This window comes from Ambystoma mexicanum, chromosome 13 (assembly GCF_040938575.1).
Source record: "Ambystoma mexicanum isolate Mex_15411 chromosome 13, UKY_AmexF1_1, whole genome shotgun sequence".
Taxonomy (NCBI): domain Eukaryota; kingdom Metazoa; phylum Chordata; class Amphibia; order Caudata; family Ambystomatidae; genus Ambystoma; species Ambystoma mexicanum.
The window spans coordinates 481994250-482019626 of record NC_090938.1 but is presented as its reverse complement, the minus strand read 5'-3'; the positions used below and the strand labels follow the sequence as shown (position 1 = coordinate 482019626).

General features: G+C 48.0%; 1 protein-coding gene across 1 annotated transcript in view; it reads left to right on the top strand.

Annotated features, from left to right (window-relative positions):
• Window positions 1–25377, top strand: part of ACE (angiotensin I converting enzyme) — a 342068-nt gene that overhangs the window by 245503 nt on the left and 71188 nt on the right. Inside the window, 4 exon segments of the mRNA XM_069634130.1 lie at window positions 9273–9431; window positions 18357–18450; window positions 21054–21197; window positions 25146–25337. Coding sequence (XP_069490231.1) covers window positions 9273–9431; window positions 18357–18450; window positions 21054–21197; window positions 25146–25337 — 589 coding nt within the window.

Genomic DNA, 25377 nt, shown 5'->3' with positions numbered 1-25377 from the left:
CTCCTCTAGACGTGTTCTTGTCAAATGTTCATTACTTTTAGGCTCTTGGGATGCTTTTCTCTTAGGTGCAGATCGCTATCAAGCGTAGGAGTCCTTTTGTCAGTTCCAAGGTTCTTTACCCTCTTGCTTTCAACCCCTCATGTAGGTGCAAGTCCCAGACTAATAATGCTCTACATAGCTAGGCTCACTTTCCTACCAAGCCAGTGTTTTCTCATGAACTGTATCTCTTTCTCTCACAGGATCCCAGTCCCTATTTCTCTCACATGGGTGTGGCTCCCAGACTCGTACTTCTGTGTTAAATTCACTTGGTTCACTCTCCTGCCAAATATATAACTCTTCTGGCTTTTCCTTTTTTGTATTCAGGGTTCCAGACCCTCTTATTCTCAACTTCTTGTTTGGGTGTGGTTCCCAGACCTGCACTGCTGTGTTGCCTCCACTTGGTTCACTCTTCTGCCAAGTATGCATCCCATGCAGGGTCCCAGACCCTCTGCTTGTCGTTCTCTTATTTGGGTGTGGGTCCGAGACTCACACTTCTTCATTGTACACACTTGGTTCACTCTCCTGCCAGGTATACAAGTCTCTCAGGATCCCAGACCCTCTTTTTCGTGATCTCTGGTTTGGGTGCTGGTCTCAGACTTGCACGGGAGCGTTGTCTCCACTTGGTTCACTCTCCTGCCAAGTATTCAACCCACTCAGTGTCCCAGACCTTCTGCTTCACATTCTATTATTTGGGTTTGGGTTCCAGACCCACACTGCTTTTCTTTGTTGAACATGCTTGGTTCACTCTCCTGTCAAGTGTACAAGTCACTCAGGGTCCCAGACCCTCTTCAACCAGCTTTATATTGCTTCCTGGACCTCATGTGCCTCCCGGAGACCCTGCATATCTGTTTCCTTGCTTCTGAAAGGTTTATGTGGTTCCAGGGCAGCTGCACCCTTCTAGGAGGCTCTGGCAGTGTTAGAAATCCCAGCGGGGTCTGAGGCAGCTCTGTAGTCTCGATATGCCTCTCGGCTGCGCATTCTCCTTTTCCCACGCTTTGCCAGTGCTTGGGCTACTTGTGGTGGCTTTTTTCCAGCACGGATACCACTGTTCCCCCTGAGAGGACCACTCTCTCTCATTGGCTCCCCCATCTGATCTGTTTTGGAATCCTGCGTAGGATAGTTGTACTTCATCGGGCCAATCACCTGTGGCAAAATGCTAGACCACTCACTTTGCTTCTCCCAGGTGATCCTCGGCCTCCCGGTGATGATCTTCTTCACAGTACCAGTTTCCACATTAGGTGTGAAACACTTTAGGGCCTCATTACGAGTATGGCGGTAAGTGGTAAAATTGGCAGTAACTCAGTTACTGCCAATTCTACCACTACGCCAAATTATAAGGTCGGGACTAGAAAGGAGGATTTACCTCCAGGAAATTCTGCCACTCACTGTCGGAAAATCGTCAGAATCGGTGGAATTACTGTAGAAGAAATTCCGCCAAAAAAGCCCCATTGAGTCCAACGGACTCAAAAATAATGGGGAATTACACCTCTACAGCCACTTGTAATCCGGCAGAAATTCCGCTGGACCAAGTGGCATTAACGGTAATTCAGTTGGGCAATATTCAGGCAGATTTACTGCTGGAATACCGGCCAACTCCTAATGAGGCCCAACTATCTTTTGGTCTCTCAGTCTTGAGATGTTTGTTGGTTTGACTGATTTGGCAACAAAATCCAATAACCCTATCTAGAGGGGCAGGAAGGAGGATTTAGGGTTGAGGGGGATCATACCACGTTCTCTGACAATGGTCGTCCCCAATCCCATAGAAGGATTGCCCTCTCATGTGATCCACCCTTGGTGCACCACCCCCAGGGGGAGTATTGTACTGTGGATGCACCACCTGTCCCCGTGAGAAAGGTCTCCCCCTAGGGAAGAAGGGACGATATCCTCAGATTCGTCCCAATGCACACAACTCATATGTCTGTAACTCGAAGAACACGTTGAAATATTCCATTAAATGATAGGGCCTCATTCCAGGTTTGGAGCTAACCATGGAGTAATTAGCTCCATGGTTGCCTCCGAAACCGTCCCAAATCTGGCATGGTGAATGGAGTAATTACCGGTCCATTCCAGGGTTGGAGGGACCGATAATTCCCCATTCACCTTTTGCCCTTCCCCATTCCCATTTCTGCCCCATAGGGCTCAATGGGAATGGCGAAGGAGGTAATTACGGCACCATAAATTACGGTACCGTAATTACCTCCGAAGTACCTTTGCGGGTCCCATACTTAACTCCTGCCAAAAGCAGGAGGTAAGGAAGGACCCGCAAAGGGACCTCAGAATACGGAGGTAAGGGATTACCGGCATCGGCACCCTTACCGGTGCCGGTAATTCCTTACCTCCAACCTCGGACTGACCCCCAATGTTAGGTTCAAAGTTCGCTGTGCTCCCATCGATGGCATCCATATGATCAGGGCTTTAAGTGGGCCGGGGCCTGCCGGGGCCGGGCCCCGGCAGTCTCCAAAAAGTGGGACTGAGCCGGGGCCCTGCCGGGGCCCCCCCCTTCCACTGCACGCAACATTGGCGGGATGCATTATCCTGTCACGGCGGCAGCCGTGACGGGAGATGCGCCTGCCATGAAGTCAGGCGATCTGACAGAAGTGGCAGCCAACCACAGCGATGCTGTGCCTGGCTGCCACTTCTGTAAGTCATAGTAACTGCCTCTGGTGACCTCTCGCGCGAGGGGTCACCAGAGGCAGTTACTGTCCCTTTGTTTCCCCAGGTCGCCGAGGCGTCTTTAACCCTCGGCGAACCTGGGGATTCCTCGACATTTTTCGAGGTTTATGAAAGATGGCTTGAAAAGTACACAATTCAAGCCATCTTTTATAAAGCTTTGCCGACGGACAATTTTGTCCGTAGTCAAAGCTTTATAAAAGATGGCTTGAATTGTGTACTTTCAAAGCCATCTTTTATAAAACCGAAATGTTTAAAAAAAAAAAAATGGCCTGAAAAGTAGGCAAACCGTAAGCTATGCACACACACACATATATATGCATGTTATATATCTGTGTGCGTACCTTACTATGGTTTGTGTACTTTGCAAGCCATCTTTTCTAAACATAGAAATACATATTTCTATGTTTTGAAAAGATGGCTTGCAAAGTACACAAACTATAGTAAGGTACGCACACAGATATATAACATGCATATATATGTGTGTGCATACCTTACGATTTGCGTACGTTTTAGGCCACGCCCCCCACAAGCCACGCCCCCAAATGAGGGCCCCCCCCTCGATTTCTTACCCCACTTAAAGCCCTGCATATGATGTCTCATGCCGAATCCTCTTCATAGAAGCTTTCAAGTGCTAAATACTACATTTTCTCTACTCTTCGTACAGAGGTCTTCAAAACATGACCCGCTCCTGAACCGATTAGAGAAAAGGCAGTTTAGAATGTTCTATGCCCACTGCCTTCACCTCTGAGCAAATCCGTTTTCAGAGTCACCCCCTCCATCTTGGAATGGGCAAGACTCAGGCCTCTGGAAAACTATAGTTAAGCAAAGAAACTTAAAACAGAAACCCCTGACACGACCACTCACACATTCAAGGAATTACCCCAAACTTTGCCTGCTACTTCAACCTCCTATTCAAGTAAATCGGAAAATAACTTTGTTGTCCGCAGAAATGGTCAAATGCTATTACATCATGCCTTCTCCTGCACTGAGGTTCTCATGCTCATGAGTGCTCATGGCCTGGCAAGGTGTAATGGTACCATAGACACGTGGCCTTACAAGAAGTGGCTACCTTGGACTAAAAATCTCATTAGAGCAACACAATATGGCTGGCTCAGTTTTGAACCTGTTGCCGCACGTGCTTTCTATTTGTCTGATTGTCATAAATTGCAAATAACTTTACTTGGCCTTATGATATCACATACTCTCATGGCATTGCGTAGTGTGATGCCCTCATTGATTAACATGGCATGACTGATTCACTTGATGTTTCTGCCTTACGAGCCCTCCTGCCCTCACATAGGGGTAAACTCTTACCAGGGCCTCAATCAGACTCATGGTATCACATAGTCCCATGGCATCACATGATGTGATGACATCACATGTATGATCTCATGGACTAACATGATTTGTTTGGCTCTTGTGCTCATCTAATACTTGTTTTGGAGTGGGGCCAGGCTTTTATTTTATTTATTTATTTTGACATTTATTTCAGCACACAAAGCCCAGAGGTATCTAGGCGCTAGTTACAGAAAGTACATATTTAACTTTGCAAGTTACAGGTGATACAATTCGACCATAGTTCTAGGCTGGGTGGGTCACAATTAGGCAGTTACAAATAGGTACAGTTCAGTCCCAGCGCAAAGCTGGGTAGGTCACATTACGTAGATACATATAGATGCAGTTCAGTCACAACGCAAGGCTGGGAGGGTCACATTAGGTAGTTACATGTAGGTACGGTTCAGTCCCAACGCAGGACTGGGTAGGTCACATTAGGTAGCTACATATAGATGCAGTCCAGTCACAACTCAAGGCTGGGAGGGTCACATTAGGTAGTTACATGTAGGTACAGTTCAGTCCCAACACAGAGCTGGGTAGGTCACATTAGGTAGATACATATAGATGCAGTCCAGTCACAACTCAAGGCTGGGAGGGTCACATTAGGTAGTTACATGTAGGTACAGTTCAGTCCCAACGCAGGACTGGGTAGGTCACATTAGGTAGCTACATATAGATGCAGTCCAGTCACAACTCAAGGCTGGGAGGGTCACATTAGGTAGTTACATGTAGGTACAGTTCAGTCCCAACGCAGGACTGGGTAGGTCACATTAGGTAGCTACATATAGATGCAGTCCAGTCACAACTCAAGGCTGGGAGGGTCACATTAGGTAGTTACATGTAGGTACAGTTCAGTCCCAACACAGAGCTGGGTAGGTCACATTAGGTAGATACATATAGATGCAGTCCAGTCGCAGTGCAAGGCTGGATGGGTCACATTAGGTAGCTACATATAGATGCAGTTCAGTCACAACTCAAGGCTGGGAGGGTCACTTTCGGTTATAACATATAGGTACAGTTCAATAGTGACACTTGAATATACCGGCTGGGAAAGCCCTGCCTCTAGATACAAGGGGCTACATCAGGCAACAATTATAGCAAGTATATGCAGACTGGGAAAGCCTCTCCTCATATTGCAAGGGGCTGTGCCAGGGAGCAGGAAGTCATGTTGGTCCGGTAACGTGGGTTAACGGGGCTTCTCCTCCTATTAGAGTGGGTCGCTTAAGGAACAAAAGGGTCATAATGGTGAGAATTCACCGACTGGTAGGGCCATTTTGGGAGTTAAAGCAGCAGCGGTAGACAACATATACGTTGGGTTCGAGTGAGTATGCAGGGTGGTCATGGGTCTTCCCTGCAGGGAGGGGTCAGTCTGAGAAGGTTGTTTAGCAATACGGAATGAGCGGACGGGATAGAAGAGGTTAATAGGCCTAGAATGTAAGTATACCAGCAGGGGGCCATGTGGCATAAAGTGTTCAAAGCTACATGAAGTTAAAGGACATCTCAAGGGGCCGTACTGTAACAAGTGAAATGGCAAGTAGATTTGGATTTGCAAGCAGGGTAGTCATACGGCACAAATCAGCATGGGAGGAGAGGGTGAACAACCAAGGTCATTTGAATTTTTATAGTATTGTTTTTCGATTTGGCATCTTAAGAAACGGTTTTGCATAGTCTTGTTGTTCGGTGAACACCAGCTAGCGGTAGGAGCGTGACAAGGCTGCATGATTGTCAATGGCTGGTTGGAGGAAACTTACCACGCAGTTGTAGCTTCCATGAATTTGTCCACAAACCTGGGCTAACGATAAATGATACTGCCGGGCAGCGCTCCGTCATGCTCAGACAGGCTAAGACAGTGGCCTTTTTAGTGGGTCTTTGCTGGGGGCCGGCTACAGTCACCTGCCGGCTAGCGATTGGGCCGTTGAGCACGAGTGCAGCTAATCACAAGAATAGTTTATGTTGTGGTGCCATGGCAACCTGAGCAGCCCTTGGAGGCACTTCGGTGCCCAGGATGAGGGCGGCCATCATTGAAAATAGAACGAAAATGGGAGTGTAATAGCGCCGAGTGTGCAACCCCATGTTAGCCCAGGCAGAGGGCATCCGTATTTCTTTTTTAAAAGCATGTTCATTAAAGCACATGAAGATATTACATGGAGCGCGGCTCGCTCATATTGGCACTACGACTGCATGTGAACCCAGTGAGGGCTTACCTCGTCACGAGAACACTGTGTGTCCTCCATGTAGACAGTAGCTGTTGTGTGGAAGGAGGCTGTAGGCGACCTCTTGGTCGAGTCTGTAGGATGCAGGAAGGAAGGATCGGGCCATAAAAAAGGGGCCTTTTGAGTGGGTCTTTGCTGGGGGCCGGCTACAGTCACCTGCCGGCTAGCGATTGGGCCGATAAGCAGGAGTGCGGCCAATCACAAGGATAGTTTATGTTGTGGTGCCATGGCGACCTGAGCAGCCCTGTGAGGTGCTTCGGTGCCGAAGATTAGGGTGGCCATCATTGAAAATGGAACGAAAAGAGGAGTGTAATGGCGCCGAGAGGCATGATTTGCATGTGATCTTTCGCCTTCTGTAATGGTTTGTCATAGTGAAAACGGTTGTTTGGAGGGTTGTCCAGAGCAATGCCAGTGGTTATTATGTATTCAAGACCATTCATCTATCACTCTTCAGTTCTGCCTAATCCAGTCTCATGGCATAACGTGTTGTGATGACCTCAGGCATATGATCTGGTGGCTTAATTCAGCATAACTCACTCAGGCAATCTAATTTCCTGACATGCTCTCCTGTATCACAAAGTCCTGACATGCTCTCCTGTATCATGGCCCATGCCAGTCTCATGGTACCATATAGTTTAATGTCATTGCATGATATGACACCATCATTCACATGATATCACTGATTAATTCAGTTTAACTGGCTACTGTGATCGTATTGACGTATGTGCACTGCTGCCCTCAAGTAGTGGTGAATGCTGTGACGAATCCCTCAATGTCATCACTTTCCCCCACAGGGGGAACCTTCCCATGGGGCCAGAGAGGTGAGGATCTACCCGGTAGCCTCCGTGGGGGTGGTACTCAGTGGGCAGATCCCATTGGAGAAAATACCTTCTGTATGAGAGGTGAAGAATATTGACGGTGAACGCAGTATGTTAACAACCATGCCTCCAGACACTGTTCGTCGAATAGCATGAATAGGGCCCAAGCACTTGCACCGTCTGTTTCCTCTTTCTTCTGCTTGCTAACTCATACATAGCAGCTATGTATTTCAGGTAGATGATACTGTGATGAGGATGAGTGAGGAAACAGTGAGTATGGATGACTACAAAAGTACTGACACGAGTGAGAGCAGGGAAATGAAGAGCCCTATGTGGAACTAATACAAACATGCTAGCTATCCGAAGCTCGAGAGGCAATCTGCCATAAAAAGTAGTAGTATGGAGCTGGGGAGCAAAGCTGGGCAGAAAGGATGTGCTGCAGACATGAACGCCTGGAACCTGAAGGCGGGGACCGAGAAGGGGGAGAGGAGCCAAGACGTACTGAAGGCTGGGGAACCTGACGTCCGATGGCAGGAAGGCAGCCATCCAACTGGTCCAGGCGGGATCCGAAGTGCGGGCAAAAACCAGTATGGAAGAGCCACCGAAGGCCGAGAGCAGGACACGTGAGCCCAGGGGAAGCCGGAGAAGCTTGCCAGCGTTGGCGAGGACCGTAAACCTTGCAGACCTAGTTGAAAGGTGCATGGAGGTGGTCTGGGAAAGCACTGGGAGACCCCAGAGGCTGTGGTTGGGAGTAAGTGCAGAACCATCTTCCTTGTCCCAGTGGGACCAAACAAAGAGATCAAAGAAGGATATATTAGGTACAGGAGCACCCCAGAGAGACCCAAAGAGAGGCCTGGCAGGATAGTGAACCGGATATAATTAAGAGACACTATAAAGCTGAGAAAGGGGTCAGGGACCTGAATAATGAGAAAATGAGAGAATTGTACGTGCGAGATAACGCCTGGCAGAATAGTGAACCAAGCTTAAGTGAGGGACATCACAAAGCTGAGAAAGTGGTCTTGGACCCGAACACTGAGAAACAGAGAGTTGTACATGCAAGATAACGCCTGGCAGGATAGTGAACCAAGCTTAAGTGAGGGACATCACAAAGCTGAGAAGGGGGGCTGTGACTCACATAACGAGAAGAGAAGACCAAGGGATGAGAAGGATATCCTTTGACAAAAGACAGCAGAGAAGATCAGGCAAAGAGAAAGAAATCCTTGGGCACAAGTTAAGATAAAACCAGGGGAAGAGAGAGACCTCCTCCCCATCTGTGGGGAGCAATACAGAAAAGCCTAGTATCAGCTGGTGGAGAAGGATATTCCCCATTTCACAAACTGCCTAAAGTCATCCTGAAGGAGGGAGTCATCCTGTTGTAGTCAGGTTGTAGCCTACTTTATAGATTTTATTTTGAAGTGTAAGGGACAAAAATAGGTTTGGGACATAGGACAGTGGACTATTTGTTTTTGACAGACATTCTGATGCCCTCATTAGTTTTGTCTGAGGCAGGGAAACCCCTCTTACAGCTAGGGTTCTTCCTTATTTTCTGTTAAATAAAGGTATGTGCCAGCAAGCATGCCACCTTTGCGTCCCGTCTCTACTTCTGCACCCTTATCATTGCTCATCCTGGCTCAAACCAGTTTTATGAAATTGCGTAGACTCATGGTAATGTATTATGCAATGATCTCATGAATATGATCGCATTGATTATTGTAATATGACTGAATCATGTGATCTAGTTTCTCTATGTACTCTCCTGCCCTCATGTTGTCATGAACACTCATCGAAACCAGACAGGTCTCATGGTAGCACATCATTTCCTGCCACCACATGAAACCTTGACCTTGCATGTACAATACCACAGATTACCGTAGTATGACAAGCTCCTGTGATCATACTGCACTGCATACTCTCCACCCCTCATATAGTCATGAGTGCTTATCATGGTCTACCATGGTCGCTCACATAACCTCACATGATGCCATTAATTCTTACAAATGAACTCAGGGATTAACATAACGTTGCTGGCCTCTGTGAACCTGTGTCCTTGCATACTCACCTGCAGTCACATGGTTATGGGTGCTCATCAAGGTTTAACTCTGTCTCGTGTGTCGACACTTGTGTTGGCACGTGTCTATGCTCCCTTCTTCAGGGCAATGTTAGTGATGCACTGTTTCTATTATTTGCTTCACAGCTGGATAAGAACCTGAAGATGGCCAACCACACCCTGCAATATGGAACCCAAGCACGACAGTTTGACTACACAGACTTCCAGGACCCCAGCGTGAAGCGCATCCTGAAGAAGCTCAGCGACATTGAGAGGGCTGCCCTACCCGAAGCCGAGCTCAAGGAGGTAATACAGGGTGGGAACCAGGAGACCATTAGAATGGGGAGAGCTGCTAGGGGAATATACAGGGGACAGTCATGAGAGGAAAAAGGGGAACAGGAACGAGAGAGCAGGTAGATCACAGAGCATGCTTTCGGATGAAAGATAACAGGAAAGAGAGCTGAAGAATAAACCAAAGAGATTTATATTTATATTTATTTTTATTTCACAAACATGCTGTCAGATGACTTCTCTGAAGCACCATGGGGTGGAGCTTGAAGCAAGTGGTTCCATATTGGACAGTAGAGGGAGAGTCGGAGAATAATTTACCCCTGGTCCATGGAGGATTTAATGGACCTGTCCATGACCCATCGCCCTTATTAGTGGTGATAGTCCTTAGACCGGTGGCCCAGCGCCAGCGGTGTGATTAGGAAGATGGGAAAGGCAAACACCACCTGCTCTGGGGTTCCGCCCTCCCTTCTCCCCAGCTAGATGGAACAGTCCGTGGTGCTGCAGGCATGCCCGGAAAAGCAGCTTATAGAAAGTGTGTGCTGAAGGTGTGTTCCATGTACCTTTACCCCCTTGCCCTCCGCTTCGTCACCAACCACCACACGTTGTTCCTAAATGGATCCTGGACGCTAATGCAATGCTCAGAAATTATTTTCATTCTTAAAAATGAATGTGCATATTTTAAATTCAAGCCACACTTTTGTATCCGTACAACTCCTGGCTCTGCATTTGAATACAGCCACTAACACAGCTACTCTGAAAACAACTCAATATAAACAGGTTCTTCTGAACACGTGCCTATAATCCTCCTGGGTGGAGCGACAAGCTGTGCGCTCTCTGTAATAATCGCTGTAGCGCCATCTGGAGGGTAAAAGGTTGAGTCTGCCTTGTGACTGCAAGCTTCAGACTCAGGACCAGTGGCATAACACAGAATTTGGGGGCCCCCCTGCGAACCATGCTGATGGCACCCCCAACTCACGCCACACTTTGGACCGTCCTAGATTACCACTGTTGCGCAATAGGCACGAATGTGCTGCTGCAGGGGTATGCCGCACACTGCGCTAGGAGAAGATATAAATATGTGTTTTAAAGAATTATACAGCACATTTTCTGAGAAAAATTGGCTAAAAGGCCACAGCATTTGCAATTGTTTTTTATGGTACACCAATCTAAAAATCCAATACATGCAAGTCACCAACAGTGCACAAGAACATTAATGCTCTAATTAATATATTGCTTTGCTATTAAAAATGCCATGCCACAGTGAAAACATGTCCAACTGGCTGCACAATGTAGATCAGTCTAGACATGTAATAACATATTACAGTAAAGCATGCCAGGCTACATTTAAAAATACCTAGACAGGTTGCACCAAAATACCAGTCGAAGCAATAACACCTATCATGGCTATTATCACAGATGCCCAGAAAAATATGCAATGCTGCAGTAATAAACGGCTAGACTGGCAGCACGCAAATGCCAGTCTAGCCAGGTAATTACACTTAGGAGGACTGCTTTATCACAGATGCCCAGTTAAAAAAAAGTCAAGCTAAACTAAGAAATTACTAGACTGGCTGCACCAAAATGCCTCTCTAGCCACTAATACCACATAACAAGCCTGCTTAGCCTGGACATGGATGACCATTACGATTTATCGCACAATCTCTGTCACAACCCACCCTCCCAAACCCCTCGACACATCCCCTCTCCCTCCCACAACCCTGTGCAAAACCCCCAAAATCAGCTTCTCGGCCCAGAATTATCTCCACGTCCCTTTTCCGTGTCCCAGTGCTTATGTATGAGGCTCCTTGCCGCATAGGTAAGTACTGGGATGAGGAAGAGTGGTATTAGGAGTAATGAAGATTACAGGTAACTAAGCCAGGCATTGCCTCCATGTCCCTCTACCTCATCCCAGTACTCAAAGTGCCTCATACACAAGTACTGGGACAAGGAAGAATAGGGCTATGAGTAATAAAGATTACCAATAAGTAACCAAGGGATTAAACACAAGTAGTGGCGCATCGCCATTGAGCTGGCTGGGTTTCAGCAAACCCCACATTGATATTTTGGGCTATGCTGACTCGACCAGGCTGACCTACAGAGCCGTTGCTGGACAGAACAGGACACAGATGATGTTAAACGGCACCTGCGTTTCGCTGTTAACAAAGGACTAGCAATTGCTGACATAAAGCCTTTCACTGTTAGCACCTGCATTCAAATGCAATTGAAATCTTGATGTGAGTTCAGTACTTGGAGGCCAGGGGAGTGATTGGAAGGGCAGAGAGGGGGCAGGAGACCGTTTATTCTCACATCAGTCCATACGTTGGTGCTTTCGGACTTAAAAGAGAGAGTTAACTGCTTTAAACATTGAAGCTGCACTAGAATAGTCTCATTAGAATGCATAAAGAAGTTAGATGGCCTGCACAAATAAGTTAGCCCCTCCCCACCACCCGTGAAGTTATCGCCTTTCCCAATATTTGAGAGGCTAGCACTCCCCCCTGAAATTTAGGTTTTGTTGCAACCCTGAACACAAGCACACACACCATTCAACATACACACACATGCACACCCAGCCACCCATACATTTAATTGTACACCCTTTCACCATACACTCACACAGGCAACCACCTATACCATTTAAGTGTGCACCCTTTCACCATACACTCACACAAACACATGTCATGGGGTTGAGGGGAGCCCTATTACTTCAAAAAGAAATGGTTTCTTTTTGAAGTCACTCCGACTTCATAAAAAAATTATTTCTGTTAAGGACCGAACCATAACGGAAATAATATCTTTATGAAGGTAGTGTGACTTCCAAAAAGAAACGATTAATTTTTTTAAGTCATAGAGCTCACCGACCCCATGACATGGAGGCCTCCAGCCTAGAGGCTTCCATGTCACGAGGTGGGAGGAGCCCTCAGACTTCAAAAATAAATTGTTTCTTTTTGAAGTCACTCTGCCTTCATCAAGAAATTATTTCCATTACGGTTCGGTTCTTAACAGAAATAATTTCTTTATGAAGTCGGAGTGACTAAAACATTTTTTTAAATGTTTTTTTAGTCCAAGGGGGCCCGCCCGCACGTTATATGGTGGTGGGGCCCCCAGCACCGAGGGGTGGGGGGCGTTATGCCAGTGCCCAGGACCTGCAGGTTGCAAACAGATCTCTGCACTGGGCTCTTAACTCATTGAGCAGTGTGTTGCCAAAGAGGGCACAGCAGGATATCAAAGGAGAGCGCAAAAGAGAGACGGGAGCCTCCAGGGAGGAGACGAGGAAGGGAAGGGGACAGGGCGTTAGGAAGAGGAGAAAGCAGGAAATCAGAGGAGATGTTAAGAAAGAAAATCTTAGAGGAGGGACCTTGCAGGAGTGGGCGGGGATGGGCACTGGTGGCAAAGGGGCATTAAGAAGGGAATAGAGCAAGTGAGAGAGGGAAGAAAGTGGTCAGGAACGACCTGGGGGGAGGGGGAGAGTGCGAGATGGGATATAAGGGGCAAAGGAGCATTAGAAAGAGGACAGAGCGGAATATCAGAGAGTAAGAATGCAGAGAGGGTGGTCCTTATGGGGAGAAGGCAGCAAAGGGGATGGGGACATAAGTGGTAAAGGGGCGGGCAAGGACAAGGACGAGAAGGCAGGGTATGTAGCAAAGGAAGGAACAAGCCGACTCCATGAATATCAAAGCAAAGAGCTAAGAAGTAACTAGACAGAGGATACATCCGGGTAGAGGGGGAGCGCTAGAAGATGAGCCGGAGGATACCTCCAGGTAGAGGGGGAGTGTCCGCAGGTGAGCCGGAGGATACCTCCAGGTAGAGGGGGAGTGCTAGCAGGTGAGCCAGAGGATACATCCAGGTAGAGGGGGATAACTTACATCCGGGCAGAGGGGGAGAGCTAGAAGGTGAGCCAGAGGATACCCCCAGGTAGAGGGGGTGTGCAAGCAGGTGAGCCGGAGGATACATCCAGGTATAGGGGGAGCGTTAGCAGATGAGCCGGAGGATACCTCCAGGTAGAGGGGGAGCGCAAGCAGGTGATCCGGAGGATACCTCCAGGTAGAAGGGGAGTGTTAGCAGGTGAGCCGGAGGATACATCCAGGTAAAGGGGGAGAGCTTACATCCGGGTAGAGGGGGAGAGCTAGCAGGTGAGCCGGAGGATACATCCAGGTAGAGGGGGAGCGCTAGCAGGTGAGCCGGAGGATACCTCCAGGTAGAAGGGGAGCGCTAGCAGGTGAGCCGGAGGATACCTCCAGGTAGAGGGGGAGTGCTAGCAGGTGAGCCGGAGGATACATCCAGGTAGAGGGGGATAAATTACATCCGGGTAGAGGGAGAGAGCTAGAAGGTGAGCCGGAGGATACCTCCAGGTAGAAGGGGAGCGCTAGCAGGTGAGCCGGAGGATACCTCCAGGTAGAGGGGGAGTGCTAGCAGGTGAGCCGGAGGATACATCCAGGTAGAGGGGGATAACTTACATCCAGGTAGAGGGGGGGCGCTAGCAGGTGAGCCGGCAGAGGAGGAGTTTAGCTGCAGGTGTTGCGCACTTGCCACTAGTCTCAAAAGGACAGCCGCACATCCGGAGTAGAGGCAGGGCGGTACTGCTCTGGTAAATGGAGCTCAGTATCTGGCATTAGCATCACTGTAAACATTTCATCTGTTCGAAAGTCTGGGAGCTGTGGCCCAGGGAATGACGGGATTTCTCTGGGGTCACACATGCACTGGTTTTAAGCAGGGAAGGGGGAGCCGGTAGTAGAACTTAGGTCTACTAGGCTCATGGTCCACAACTTATCCAATGCACATCGTTTCCCAGTTAGTAGTTCAATGGCGCCATCTTGAAATCTTCAGGCAACCCTCCCCGGTCTCTCCATTTGTAAGAGGTGTAGTGGTGCAACTGGGCCAGTGACACAATGGGGTTCATTCCAGGTTTAGTGGTATCCCGCCAGTAATTAAGGCTGTTTAACGCCAGTGGGGGCCTGGGTTACCTCCAGCTCTTGGCTAGAGGTAACACATGTTACCCCCCCACCCAGCAAACTTGTAGTTTTCCAGTCTGAAAAAGTGGCAAAAGACGTTATTACCAGCACTTTTTTCCAGACTAGCAAACTTCTAGTGAGGCCCAACGTGTTGTATCGGGATGGGCACACTTTTCTGTTTGGCAGTAGAATGTTAGCAAAGCAGCTTTGTTGTTATAATGCGTGATCTTGCGATTCTGCTCATGATGGCACCTGTTTTTCAGAGAACATTCAAACTCTTGAAAAAAAAGCACACATGCATTATGGGCAGTAGCCAATCGCAGTGCGCGGCATGCTTGGCCGTGCACCTGACCGATATCCCCTCCAGGGGGAGATGTTTTATCCGTGTCTAGCAGCATCACCTCCTGGACCGCCGTGTTGTGGCCCATGGTAACCAGGTCTGACTTTAGGTAGAGTTTGGGGCAAGTGGCAATGGACTACAGACCACCACCTCGTGGTTCCATGTCATTTAATCGCAGGATGTTTTTTCGCTTGGTTTTTTACCGCAGATTTTTTTTACGAAAAAACTCATCGAATTATTTTATACTTTTTGGGAGGCTACCCCTGAAACCACCATCACCTATAATTTTTTTAGATTTCAGTACACCCACACCCAATTTATATATTTTTGTAACCCCCCCAAAAAATTCCACACGTTTTTTCGGCAAAGAAATTGCTGTAAAAAACCCAGTGAAAAAACATCTCGCGATGAAAGGACGTTGTACCCACCTCGCATACCCCTTGGATTCTGTGGGCCATTAACTAGGACTTAGAAAAAAGACCACCACCTAAATCCTCTTTTACTAAGACTGGCAGGTATTCTATTAAATTAAATGATATTAAGATTGTCTTAATACGCAAAACAAGCAAATGTTAGGCTAAGCCCTTTTTTGTTTCGACCAATCCAACTGCTTGTTTCACAGACCACAGAACGGGTGTATTTCTGCAAAATGCAGTGAAACATATATATTTTTTTTAACTATTCTGCACTTTTACATTTATGTGAAATCTGTGTTCCCCAAAGGTTTGCTTGACTTTCGGTGAAATGTGTGAAATTGGTTGCCAGCCAATTTCGGCAAGTCTCGCCTCTCAAGCATTGGCCAAGTGGGGGCGTGCACCATGGAGCTGAAGAGAGGCGCCCCCTAATAAAATGAGTTCCATGGGATCGAAACATAATCCCCCAACTCACTCTCCTCGTGGAACGTGAGTTAAGTGGGAACTGACCAGAATATTCCACCTCCTTCTTCCTTCTAGACCATGAGTCAAGTGGGACCTGGCTGGCATCCCACGCCTCCTTCTTCCTTCTAGACCACGAGTAAAGTTGCAACTCCCTCGAACCCCCACCTCATTCTGTGTAAGACACTGGGCCTCATTACGACTCAGGCGGTAAGGGGTTTACGGCGGCGTAAACAGCGCCGACCCTTACCGCCTGATTCCGAGGTCCCTTAGCACCATGGCGGATTTAACACCTGCTTTTAGCAGGTGTTAAAATCCATGGCGCTAAGGGACCATGTTGTTAATTACGCCACCGTAATTTACGGTGGCGTAATTAACGCCTTCCCCACTCCCATTATGCCCTATGGGGCAAAAATGGGAATGGGGAAGGGTAAATGGGGATTGGGGACTTACCGCCCCGCCGACCTCGGAATGGGGCGGTAATTCCGCCAACCACCATGGCGTAAACGTAGTTTACGCCATGGTGGTAAAGGTACGACCCAGGCAGTAACTTACCGCCTGGGTCGTAATGAGGCCCACTGTGTCACAAGGGAACCAAAGAGAACCCCCACCCACTCTTCTCTAATGGCTGGAATAGAGCAAGTAGAACCCCCACCCCCAAACGTGTGGTGGAACATGAGTCAAGTGGGAACTGAGCATATTTCCACAGCACGCACTCCGAAGGCTTTGAGTAAAGCGGTGCCTGACCAGAGTCCCCAAGTACGCACTCCACTTAGGCTTTGAGTCAAGTGGGAACTGACCACAGTCCTCCAGTACGCACTCCACTTAGGCTTTGAGTCAAGTGGGACCTGACCAGAGTCCCCCAGAATGCACTCCACTTGGGCTTTGAGTCAAGGGGACCTGTCCAGAGTCCCCCAGTATGCACTCCTCTTAGGCTTTGAGTCAAGTGGAACCTGACCAGAGTCCCCAACTACGCACTCTACTTAGGCTCTGAGTCAAGTGTGAACTGACCAGAGTCCCCCAGTACACACTCCACTTAGGCTTTGAGTCAAGTGGGACCTGACCAGATTCCCCCAGTACACTCTCCTCTTAGGCTTTGAGTCAAGTGGGAACTGACCAGAATCCCCCAGTACACACTCCACTTGGGCTTTGAGTCAAGTGGCACCTGACCAGAGTTCCCCAATACACACTCCTTTTAGACTTTGAGTCAAGTGGGACCTGACCAAAGTCCCCCAACAACCACTCCTCTTAGGATTTGAGTCAAGGTGGACCTGTCCAGAGTCCCCCAGTATGCACTCCTCTTAGGCTTTGAGTCAAGTGGAACCTGACCAGAGTCCCCAACTACGCACTCTACTTAGGCTCTGAGTCAAGTGTGAACTGACCAGAGTCCCCCAGTACACACTCCACTTAGGCTTTGAGTCAAGTGGGACCTGACCAGATTCCCCCAGTACACTCTCCTCTTAGGCTTTGAGTCAAGTGGGAACTGACCAGAATCCCCCAGAACACACTCCACTTGGGCTTTGAGTCAAGTGAGACCTGACCAGAGTCCCCCAGTACACACTCTACTTAGGCTTTGAGTCAAGTGGGACCTGACCAGATTCCCCCAGTACACTCTCCTCTTAGGCTTTGAGTCAAGTGGGAACTGACCAGAATCCCCTAGTACAAACTCCACTTGGGCTTTGAGTCAAGTGGCACCTGACCAGAGTTCCCCAATACACACTCCTTTTAGGCTTTGAGTCAAGTGGGACCTGACCAAAGTCCCCCAACAACCACTCCTCTTAGGATTTGAGTCAAGGTGGACCTGACCAGAGTCCCCAGTATGCACTCCTCTTAGGCTTTGAGTTGAGTGGGAACTAAGCAGAGTCCCCCAGTATGCACTCCTCTTAGGCTTTGAGTTGAGTGGGAACTAAGCAGAGTCCCCCAGTACGCACTCCTCTTAGGCTTTGAGTTGAGTGGGAACTAAGCAGAGTCCCCCAGTACGCACTCCTCTTAGGCTTTGAGATGAGTGGGAACTGAACTGAGATGCCCACCAGGTGATGCCCCCTCCCAGGTCTGGTCGCCTGGAAACTGAAATGGAACCATCATCTCGGTGCCCTCAGAGTTTTAGGCCTTGATGCAAGTGGCATTTAATTGAGGCATCACCTCATTCTCCTCTTAGGCCTCGAGTCAGGTGGCAAGGGAACTGCCTTCTAGGCGTGGAGTCAAGTGGGACACAAGTGACCAGAACTGAATTATTTGAACCCATAACCCAGATCAAGAGCCTATATGATGCCATGTGTGGTCCTGGGCGATGCTTGACCACAGGGGTGTTGCTAGGTCTGCAAAAGATCTGGGGCTACGCTAATGTCGGAACTGTCAAGACTTGGGGCTAGCTATAGCCTTTTGTTTGTAGCCCCTGAGATTCTATCCAGGGCTACAACCAAAAGACCCGGGGCTATAGCCCCCTGAGCCCCGCCCCCCCTAGCAACACCTCTGCTTGACCCTGATTTTGTTTGGTCTTGAAAGACATCGCCTGAACATATTCACTCACTATCTTCGAAGAAAGCAAGACTGGAAAGTGGCGGCACTAGCTCCAGGGAGACTGGGAGCGAAACACACATGTTAGTTCCATGTAACATAGTCCCTCAGTGGCTCTAGGGAGTCCTTAATTGCTTCTGCATGTTTGACCGCATGGTCTTTCTCTTTTATCTTCACTCACCCCCAAAGTGAAGTTAGTTCCTACCGTGCATTAATATTCAACCCTCCCAACTCACTTGCATTTTCATTTTCTTCACAGTACAACCAGATCCTCTCAGACATGGAGACCACTTACAGCGTGGCCAAGGTGTGCCGAGACGGGCAGACGGCAAACTGCCTCCCGCTGGACCCAGGTGAGAGTCACAAGGAGATTCCCCGCACTTGTGCGATCTGAATGACACAAGGCCTAGTAAGATCGCTATTTGTTCCTCCCTTTGTTTTCCCCTCCTTGTCTAGTTTGTTTATTTATTTATCTATTTATTTTGTCATTTGTAGCGCGCACCGAACCCGTAGGCATCTGGTTGTGCCTAGAATGTTTCTCAGGGTGCGTAATTGGACCTGAAGCAACCTGAACCCTTAGTGAATTCAATTTCAGAGGCAGGAGACTGGGCACGCCCCTCCCAGATCCTATTTAGGAGTACATGTGACTGCCCAGTTATTTAGTAGATGCTTTATCTGGCCATATAAAACCAAAGGAGGGGTATTTTTTAATAATGGGTGCCCCTCAAACTGAGTTGGAGTTCTTCTCAGCTTTCGAATTGTTGTCAGCTCCTGTTTAGCATGGTTTCTAGTGCCAGGAAGACATTTAGGCACTCAGAAGGAGCTTCCCCTTTCCCCTACGCCACCATCATTATTACCTCCACTGTTCCATGGCCTTCTTTTTTGGGGGGGTGCTAAGGGAAAAGAGAAATGTCTTTTTGAACCCCTGCAACCCGAGGCACCACTTCTAAGAAATCCAATTAACTTTCCGTAGAAATGTCAAAGACACTTTAAGAAAAGAAGTCTGTGATCAGGCGTTATAGCCCAGGGCTCCGAACTGTAATAGTTGTTAATGGCCCGCACCTGATTTATTTATTTATTTGTTATGCACCGACAGCCCGACTGCCATCAGTGCTCGATAAAGACACCCAAGGCGAAACGTAAAGCACGGGACGTCCTAAGGGCAGGGAAACGAAGGATGGTTCTTCAAATAGATGGTCTGAGGTAAAGGCCAGGGGGCATCCTTACCATTGTTACATTTGAGAGCACGGCCATGTATAAAGCTGGGCGGCAGAGAATGTTGCCCGTAGAGGCAGTTCTCCACGGAGATGTCAGGGCGGCAGAAGAACAGTAGGCAGGGAGCCCCGAGTGGGCGTTGTGTTGCTGCTCAAATCCCGACTCATTGGTCACAATGGCCTCGCCAACATTCCACTGTCATCATTTTGGAAACACTTCAGGGGTGCGATTCATGGGAATGTTCTGCACAGTTAAAAGTGACTTTTCACTGCTGAAAAGTGACGTTGCACTGCCCACACAAACCCTGATTCATGGAACTGTGCAAAGTGTATTTCTGCAGTGCAAAGTCCTTTAGCTGGTTTAGAATGCTAGGACTGCTATTGACCAAATGTTTAGAATGCTAGGAAAACTTCTTAGCAGTGGTTTGGAGGAACGAACGGTTCCTATCTTTGGTTTCAGATGCCAGGACCTGTAATGACCAAAGGTTTAGAATGCTAGGAGCACGTCTCAGTAATATACTAAAATGATAGGAGCACTTTTAATCAATGCGGTATTCTTCTAATAGCACTTTTCTTGACATGTTGGGAACACTTTTCATGGAAATTATAGACTGCTTGGAACACTACTCAACAAATGTGTAGAATGCTAGGAGCACTTCTCAGTATTTAGAAGCGTAGGAATACCTTTGATTCACGATGTGTTATTGTAGGAACACTTCTCAGCGAAAGTTAAAAAATGCTAGGAGCACTTCTCAACAATGTTTTTGAATGCTAGTAGCACTTCGTAACATAATTGTAGAATATTAGGAACACTTCTGGATGCAAATATTATGCTACTAACACTTATTTTCCAAACTAGAATGCCAGGAGCACTTGCCAGTATTATTTGAGAATGAAAGCAGCACTTTTGATCAAAGATATATTATACTAGGAACACTTCTCCTCAACGGTGTAGAGTGCTAGTTGCACTTCTCAGTCTTACTTTTGAATGATAGCAACACATGTTATCAAAGCTGTGTTCTGCAAGGGGCACTGCTCAGAATGCTGGAAGCACGTCTCAGTATTACTCTAGGGTGATATGTACAAGTTTGAACAATGATGTACTAGAGGCAGTTCCCAGCAAAGATGTAGTATGCACCATAGTATTCTTGCTAAGAGCAGTTGTGTATAAGTGTGATATGTCCGAGTCCATGAACTGAAATGGTTGCTTTCTCCTCTCTGCTGTCAGATCTTTGGCAGTTCATGGTTTGCTTTCTCCTCTCTGCTGACAGATCTTTGGCAGTTCATGATTTGCTTTCTCCTCTCTACTGACAGACCTTTGGCAGTTCATGGTTTGCTTTCTCCTCTCTGCTGACAGATCTTTGGCAGTTCATGGTTTGCTTTCTCCTCTCTGCTGACAGATCTTTGGCAGTTCATGGTTTGCTTTCTCCTCTCTGCTGACAGATCTTTGGCAGTTCATGATTTGCTTTCTCCTCTCTACTGACAGACCTTTGGCAGTTCATGGTTTGCTTTCTCCTCTCTGCTGACAGATCTTTGGCAGTTCATGGTTTGCTTTCTCCTCTCTGCTGACAGATCTTTGGCAGTTCATGGTTTGCTTTCTCCTCTCTGCTGACAGATCTTTGGCAGTTCATGGTTTGCTTTCTCCTCTCTGCTGACAGATCTTTGGCAGTTCATGGTTTGCTTTCTCCTCTCTGCTGACAGATCTTTGGCAGTTCATGATTTGCTTTCTCCTCTGCTGACAGATCTGACCGAGATTCTGGCCAAGTCCAGGAGCTACGATGAACTTCTGTTTGCATGGAAAGGCTGGCGGGACGCTTCGGGAAAGAAGATTCGACAATTATTCACCAAATATGTGCAGCTGAGCAACAAGGCAGCAGTGTTGAACAGTAAGGCCCTTTGCTTCTGTGATTGGTAATTGGTTATTTATAATGTGCTTAATACCAATGAGGGTTCGAAAAGGCCGGACATGGGATTCGAACCTGCTTTTCTCTGCGTCGTCTTGCTTCCAAGACGAGCGCATTGCCCCTGAGTTATCCTCCCGACCCAAGATGGTATCCGCATGGTGTGTGTCAGTCCAGCACAGCATCAGGCTTCAGTGCCATTCTTTAGGACACGGTTGCCAACGTGTTTTATTTCTAAATTCCAGGCTAGTTCGAGTTTTTCTTGTTTGTTTTTTTAATTATTCTTGAGAGTAGTAACACATAACCTTGTGGAGACAGTGGTGTGTCCAACACATATTTTGGCTCATGTACTTCATGTATGCTCTTCTCAGAAGGTCACATTTTCCCAAATCTTCTCCCCTTTCCACTTCCGCTTAAATGACTGGAAGCGAAAGGTCCGCTCCATCTTGAGCCCTCTCCTCAAGTGTCTCCTTGTGTAATCTCACTCTGGCGCCGGCCAGATCTCTGATCATAGAGGATCAAGCTGCTGTCAGCACATGACTTCAATGAGATAGAAGAGCATCGTGTCCAGTGCCTGAGCAGGCAGCAGCCATGCCGCTGGAATCTGAAGCTCAGGCACTGATGCAATATACACCTCTAGTCTGGACAGCAGCTGGAGGTCCTCTTGCTATAGTCTGGCTTCCTCCCACTATAGACTGACTGAAGAGTGAGTACAGATTGCATTCTTCGCGTTGCTTCTTGGCGTCTGCTCAGCATGTCCCGTTGGCATGGCAACAATGGTATCTTCCTGAGCATGGGAACTGTTGCTGATGCTGTTGGCAGGATGCCCTTGTCTGGTTAGGTGGGATGGGAGAGGATGCTGGTATCTTCCTTAACATGGGAACTGCTGATGATGCTGTTGACGGGATGCCGTTTGCTGATTGGGTGCAGTTGGATAGGATGCTGGTATCTTTCTAAACATGGTAACTATTGATGATGCTGTTGACGGGATGCCCTTTGCTGATTGGGTGCGGTGGGAGAGGATGTTGGTAGCTTTCTAAACATGGGAACTGCTGATGATGCTGTTTACGGGCGGCCCTTTGCTGATTGGGTGCAGTGGGAGATGATTCTGGTATCTTTCCAAACATGGTAACTATTGATGATGCTGTTGACGGGCTGCCTTTTGCTGATTGGTTGCGGTGGGAGAGGATGCTAGTATCTTCCTGAACATGGGAACTACTAATGATGCTGTTGACAGAATGCAAACCTTCGTTCTGGGACCTTTGATTGGGAGTTTGTGTGAGCTCTGTCACTTTGCTTCTGTCTGTAGAATAGCCAAAGAAATATTGTTGTATCATTTTATGGGAGATGTGGGGGTTTTACGAATTTGGACAGAATGTAATAACGTTAGTTCAGAATCCGTCTGTTTCTGTTTGGGCTGAACACAATGTGCCCAGCCTAAAATATGACTAACAGCAGAGGATGGAGTCATCCATATGTATTTTGGTCAAATGCTGGCTTTTGACAAGAGGTCCGGTAATGGTATGTGTTTCAGAACTGTGCTTGTGTGGAATCAGCACTCCACCCCAGGCAGCAAAACATGGAGTCGCAGAGTGATGACATCACTTCTTCTCCAGCCGTGTCTGAAAAAATGTATGTCATCAAAAGTGTAAACCCATGGAAACCACAAATCGGCCTTCAGATGTAACTCCCCCAAGACACATTAGAGCCACCCACCTGCAAGCTGACTCCACATCAAAGGCTTCTGTGGTTTAACCCTCGGCTTCGGACCTACTTCTCCCCTCTCCCCCACTCTTTGAATAATATTTAAGGACGTGCACATTGCACTTCATGTGATGTGCACAGTCCCGTAGAAAGAAAAAAAGAATTCCTAGTATACGTCAGGGCTGCGAACTGGAGAGCCTCCTCCTGCTAGGACTAGGGTTTGCAAGCTCTGGCTCTCCAGATGTTTCGGTATACAGCCCCCACCAGCCCTAGCCGGCATAGTCAATGGTGAGGGGTCATGGGAATCCTAGTCCAAAACATCTGAAAGGATGCAGATTGCAGACCTCTGCTCTAGGAGGAGTGAGTGAGACAGAAGCACCAGAAGGATGAGTATTTCGGGAGCATACTCTAAAACCGAAGTTCTTGTACTACAACACACGTGCCACCTTGAGAGGCAATGACCTTGTGGGATCTCTAAACTATATATATATATATATATATATATATATATATATATATATATATATAATCTGAAAAGTTAGGGTGGGTTTACAAGCCTTGGAAAAAACCCTCCCACCTGAGATGTGAAAGCAGAATTAGCCATTGCAGCCAAGTCGCACACTGCACAGCACCACCCAGTGGCCATCACTGGAAGTTCACCTCCAGCTCAGAACCTGGGGGGCATTGCATTGTGCATATGCAACTAAAATCAAATGCGTCTCTCTCGGTGTATAGGTTATGTAATGTTGAATGTCTTTTATAGTGTGCACACATTAACACCTTAATCACTGAAACCGTGTCTGTATGGGCGGACTGTAACCCCTCCCAGTGTGTAAACCACTGCAGTCTGTGAGCTGAAAAGGAATTTGGCTCACAGGGTAAGCGGGAAAGGCGGGAAATGGCGAAGAGGAGAACAGAACAGACATAGGTCACAACAAAAGGGAAAGGTAACATACGCGCTCAAAACCCTCCTCTTCAAGGAATGGCTTCTCCCTAAACCCTGCTCCATACATAGTCCACTCCCCACCGTACATGAGATTGGGTGATCTGATCCCCACTGTTTCCTCGCCTGGTTACTTGTAGACCCATTGCTGACAATGTCCCTGCCTCCCCTGCAGCTAGAACCCCACTTCCTTGCTTCTTGACCCCCTAACCTTGTTCTTCCGCCTAAGATTCTAAAGCGCTCTGTTGCTTCCCGGAGCTAGGTGCACACTCCATAAATACACGCACTGTACACCCCAAAGTATCCAATGGAGAGGGATGAATCAGCCCTCTTATTGGCCATATACATGCTTTTTATTTATTTTTTCACTGTCTTCCCTCCGCTGACAATTTCCTCCATGGGGTGCAAATGTTAAGAGAATTCTAGCAGAGGGGTTCCCTGTGGGCTTCAATAATGGTTGCTGGGAAACAGCAGGCTCAGGCACTCTTGGTTGCATTTGAAGTGTTTGTGTAAAGCTGCGGTTCATACATGCCAAGAGGTCCCACTTCAGTTGGGAGATGCTAGTAGAGTCCTGTTTGTAACTTTGCATTCTGGGAATTATAGTCCTGGATTTATAATGGGGAAATTCAGGACTACACGTTTGAGAAGGCTATGTTAAAGCCCAAACTCCACTCACATCTCTCAAATGGAATGGGACATGTTGGCCTGAATGGTAGTTTTAAATAAGTTGCCTCAAATGCACTTCAATACAAAGCAGCAAAGTAGCGGTACAAATCCAGCGCCTATGTGATCTTCAACCGCATAGGCGAAAGGTGCCTATAGAAGCCCTTGAAGAGGAACACAACCGTTTGCCTGCATCATCTGCCTGTGCAGGGGGCTTGCCAGTGTGTATGGGATTCCAGTAGGGAACGCATGGGCTTTATAGAGGTGGTGTTAAGTGGTATTTGCAAAACGCGACGATCACCATTTCCGTGGCTTCTTGGCACTTGGTTGGTAGAGCCTGAGGTGATCCTGTTCTTGGACCTGCCCCCTTCATGACTCATCTGCCCTATGTGAGCTCCTTACTGGGGATCAGGTGGATTGCCTGGGCACATGGCCGGTGCCAAGATGTACATGTGACCTTTAGATTCGCTTTCTCCAAAATGGAGCCTAGTTTGTGGGTCGTAGAGGCAGCTGCTGCCCCCTAGTGACACTGCTCCGCCGGGTCATTTGGCATTGCCTAGTGCTGGAACCAGTTATGCTCTGGTGCACTTGTCTTCTCTCACACTTCTTTCTCTCCCACTCAGATTACCCTGACAATGGCGCCTACTGGCGGTCGCTGTACGAGACGCCCACCCTGGAATCCGACCTGGAGCAGATCTACCACCAGCTGCAGCCGCTCTACCTCAACCTGCATGCCTACGTCCGCCGCGCCCTCCACAGCAAGTACGGCGCGCAGCACATCAACCTGCAAGGCCCCATTCCAGCACACCTGCTAGGTGAGGATATGGAACAGTGACCTCTGGTGCTGGGGAACCA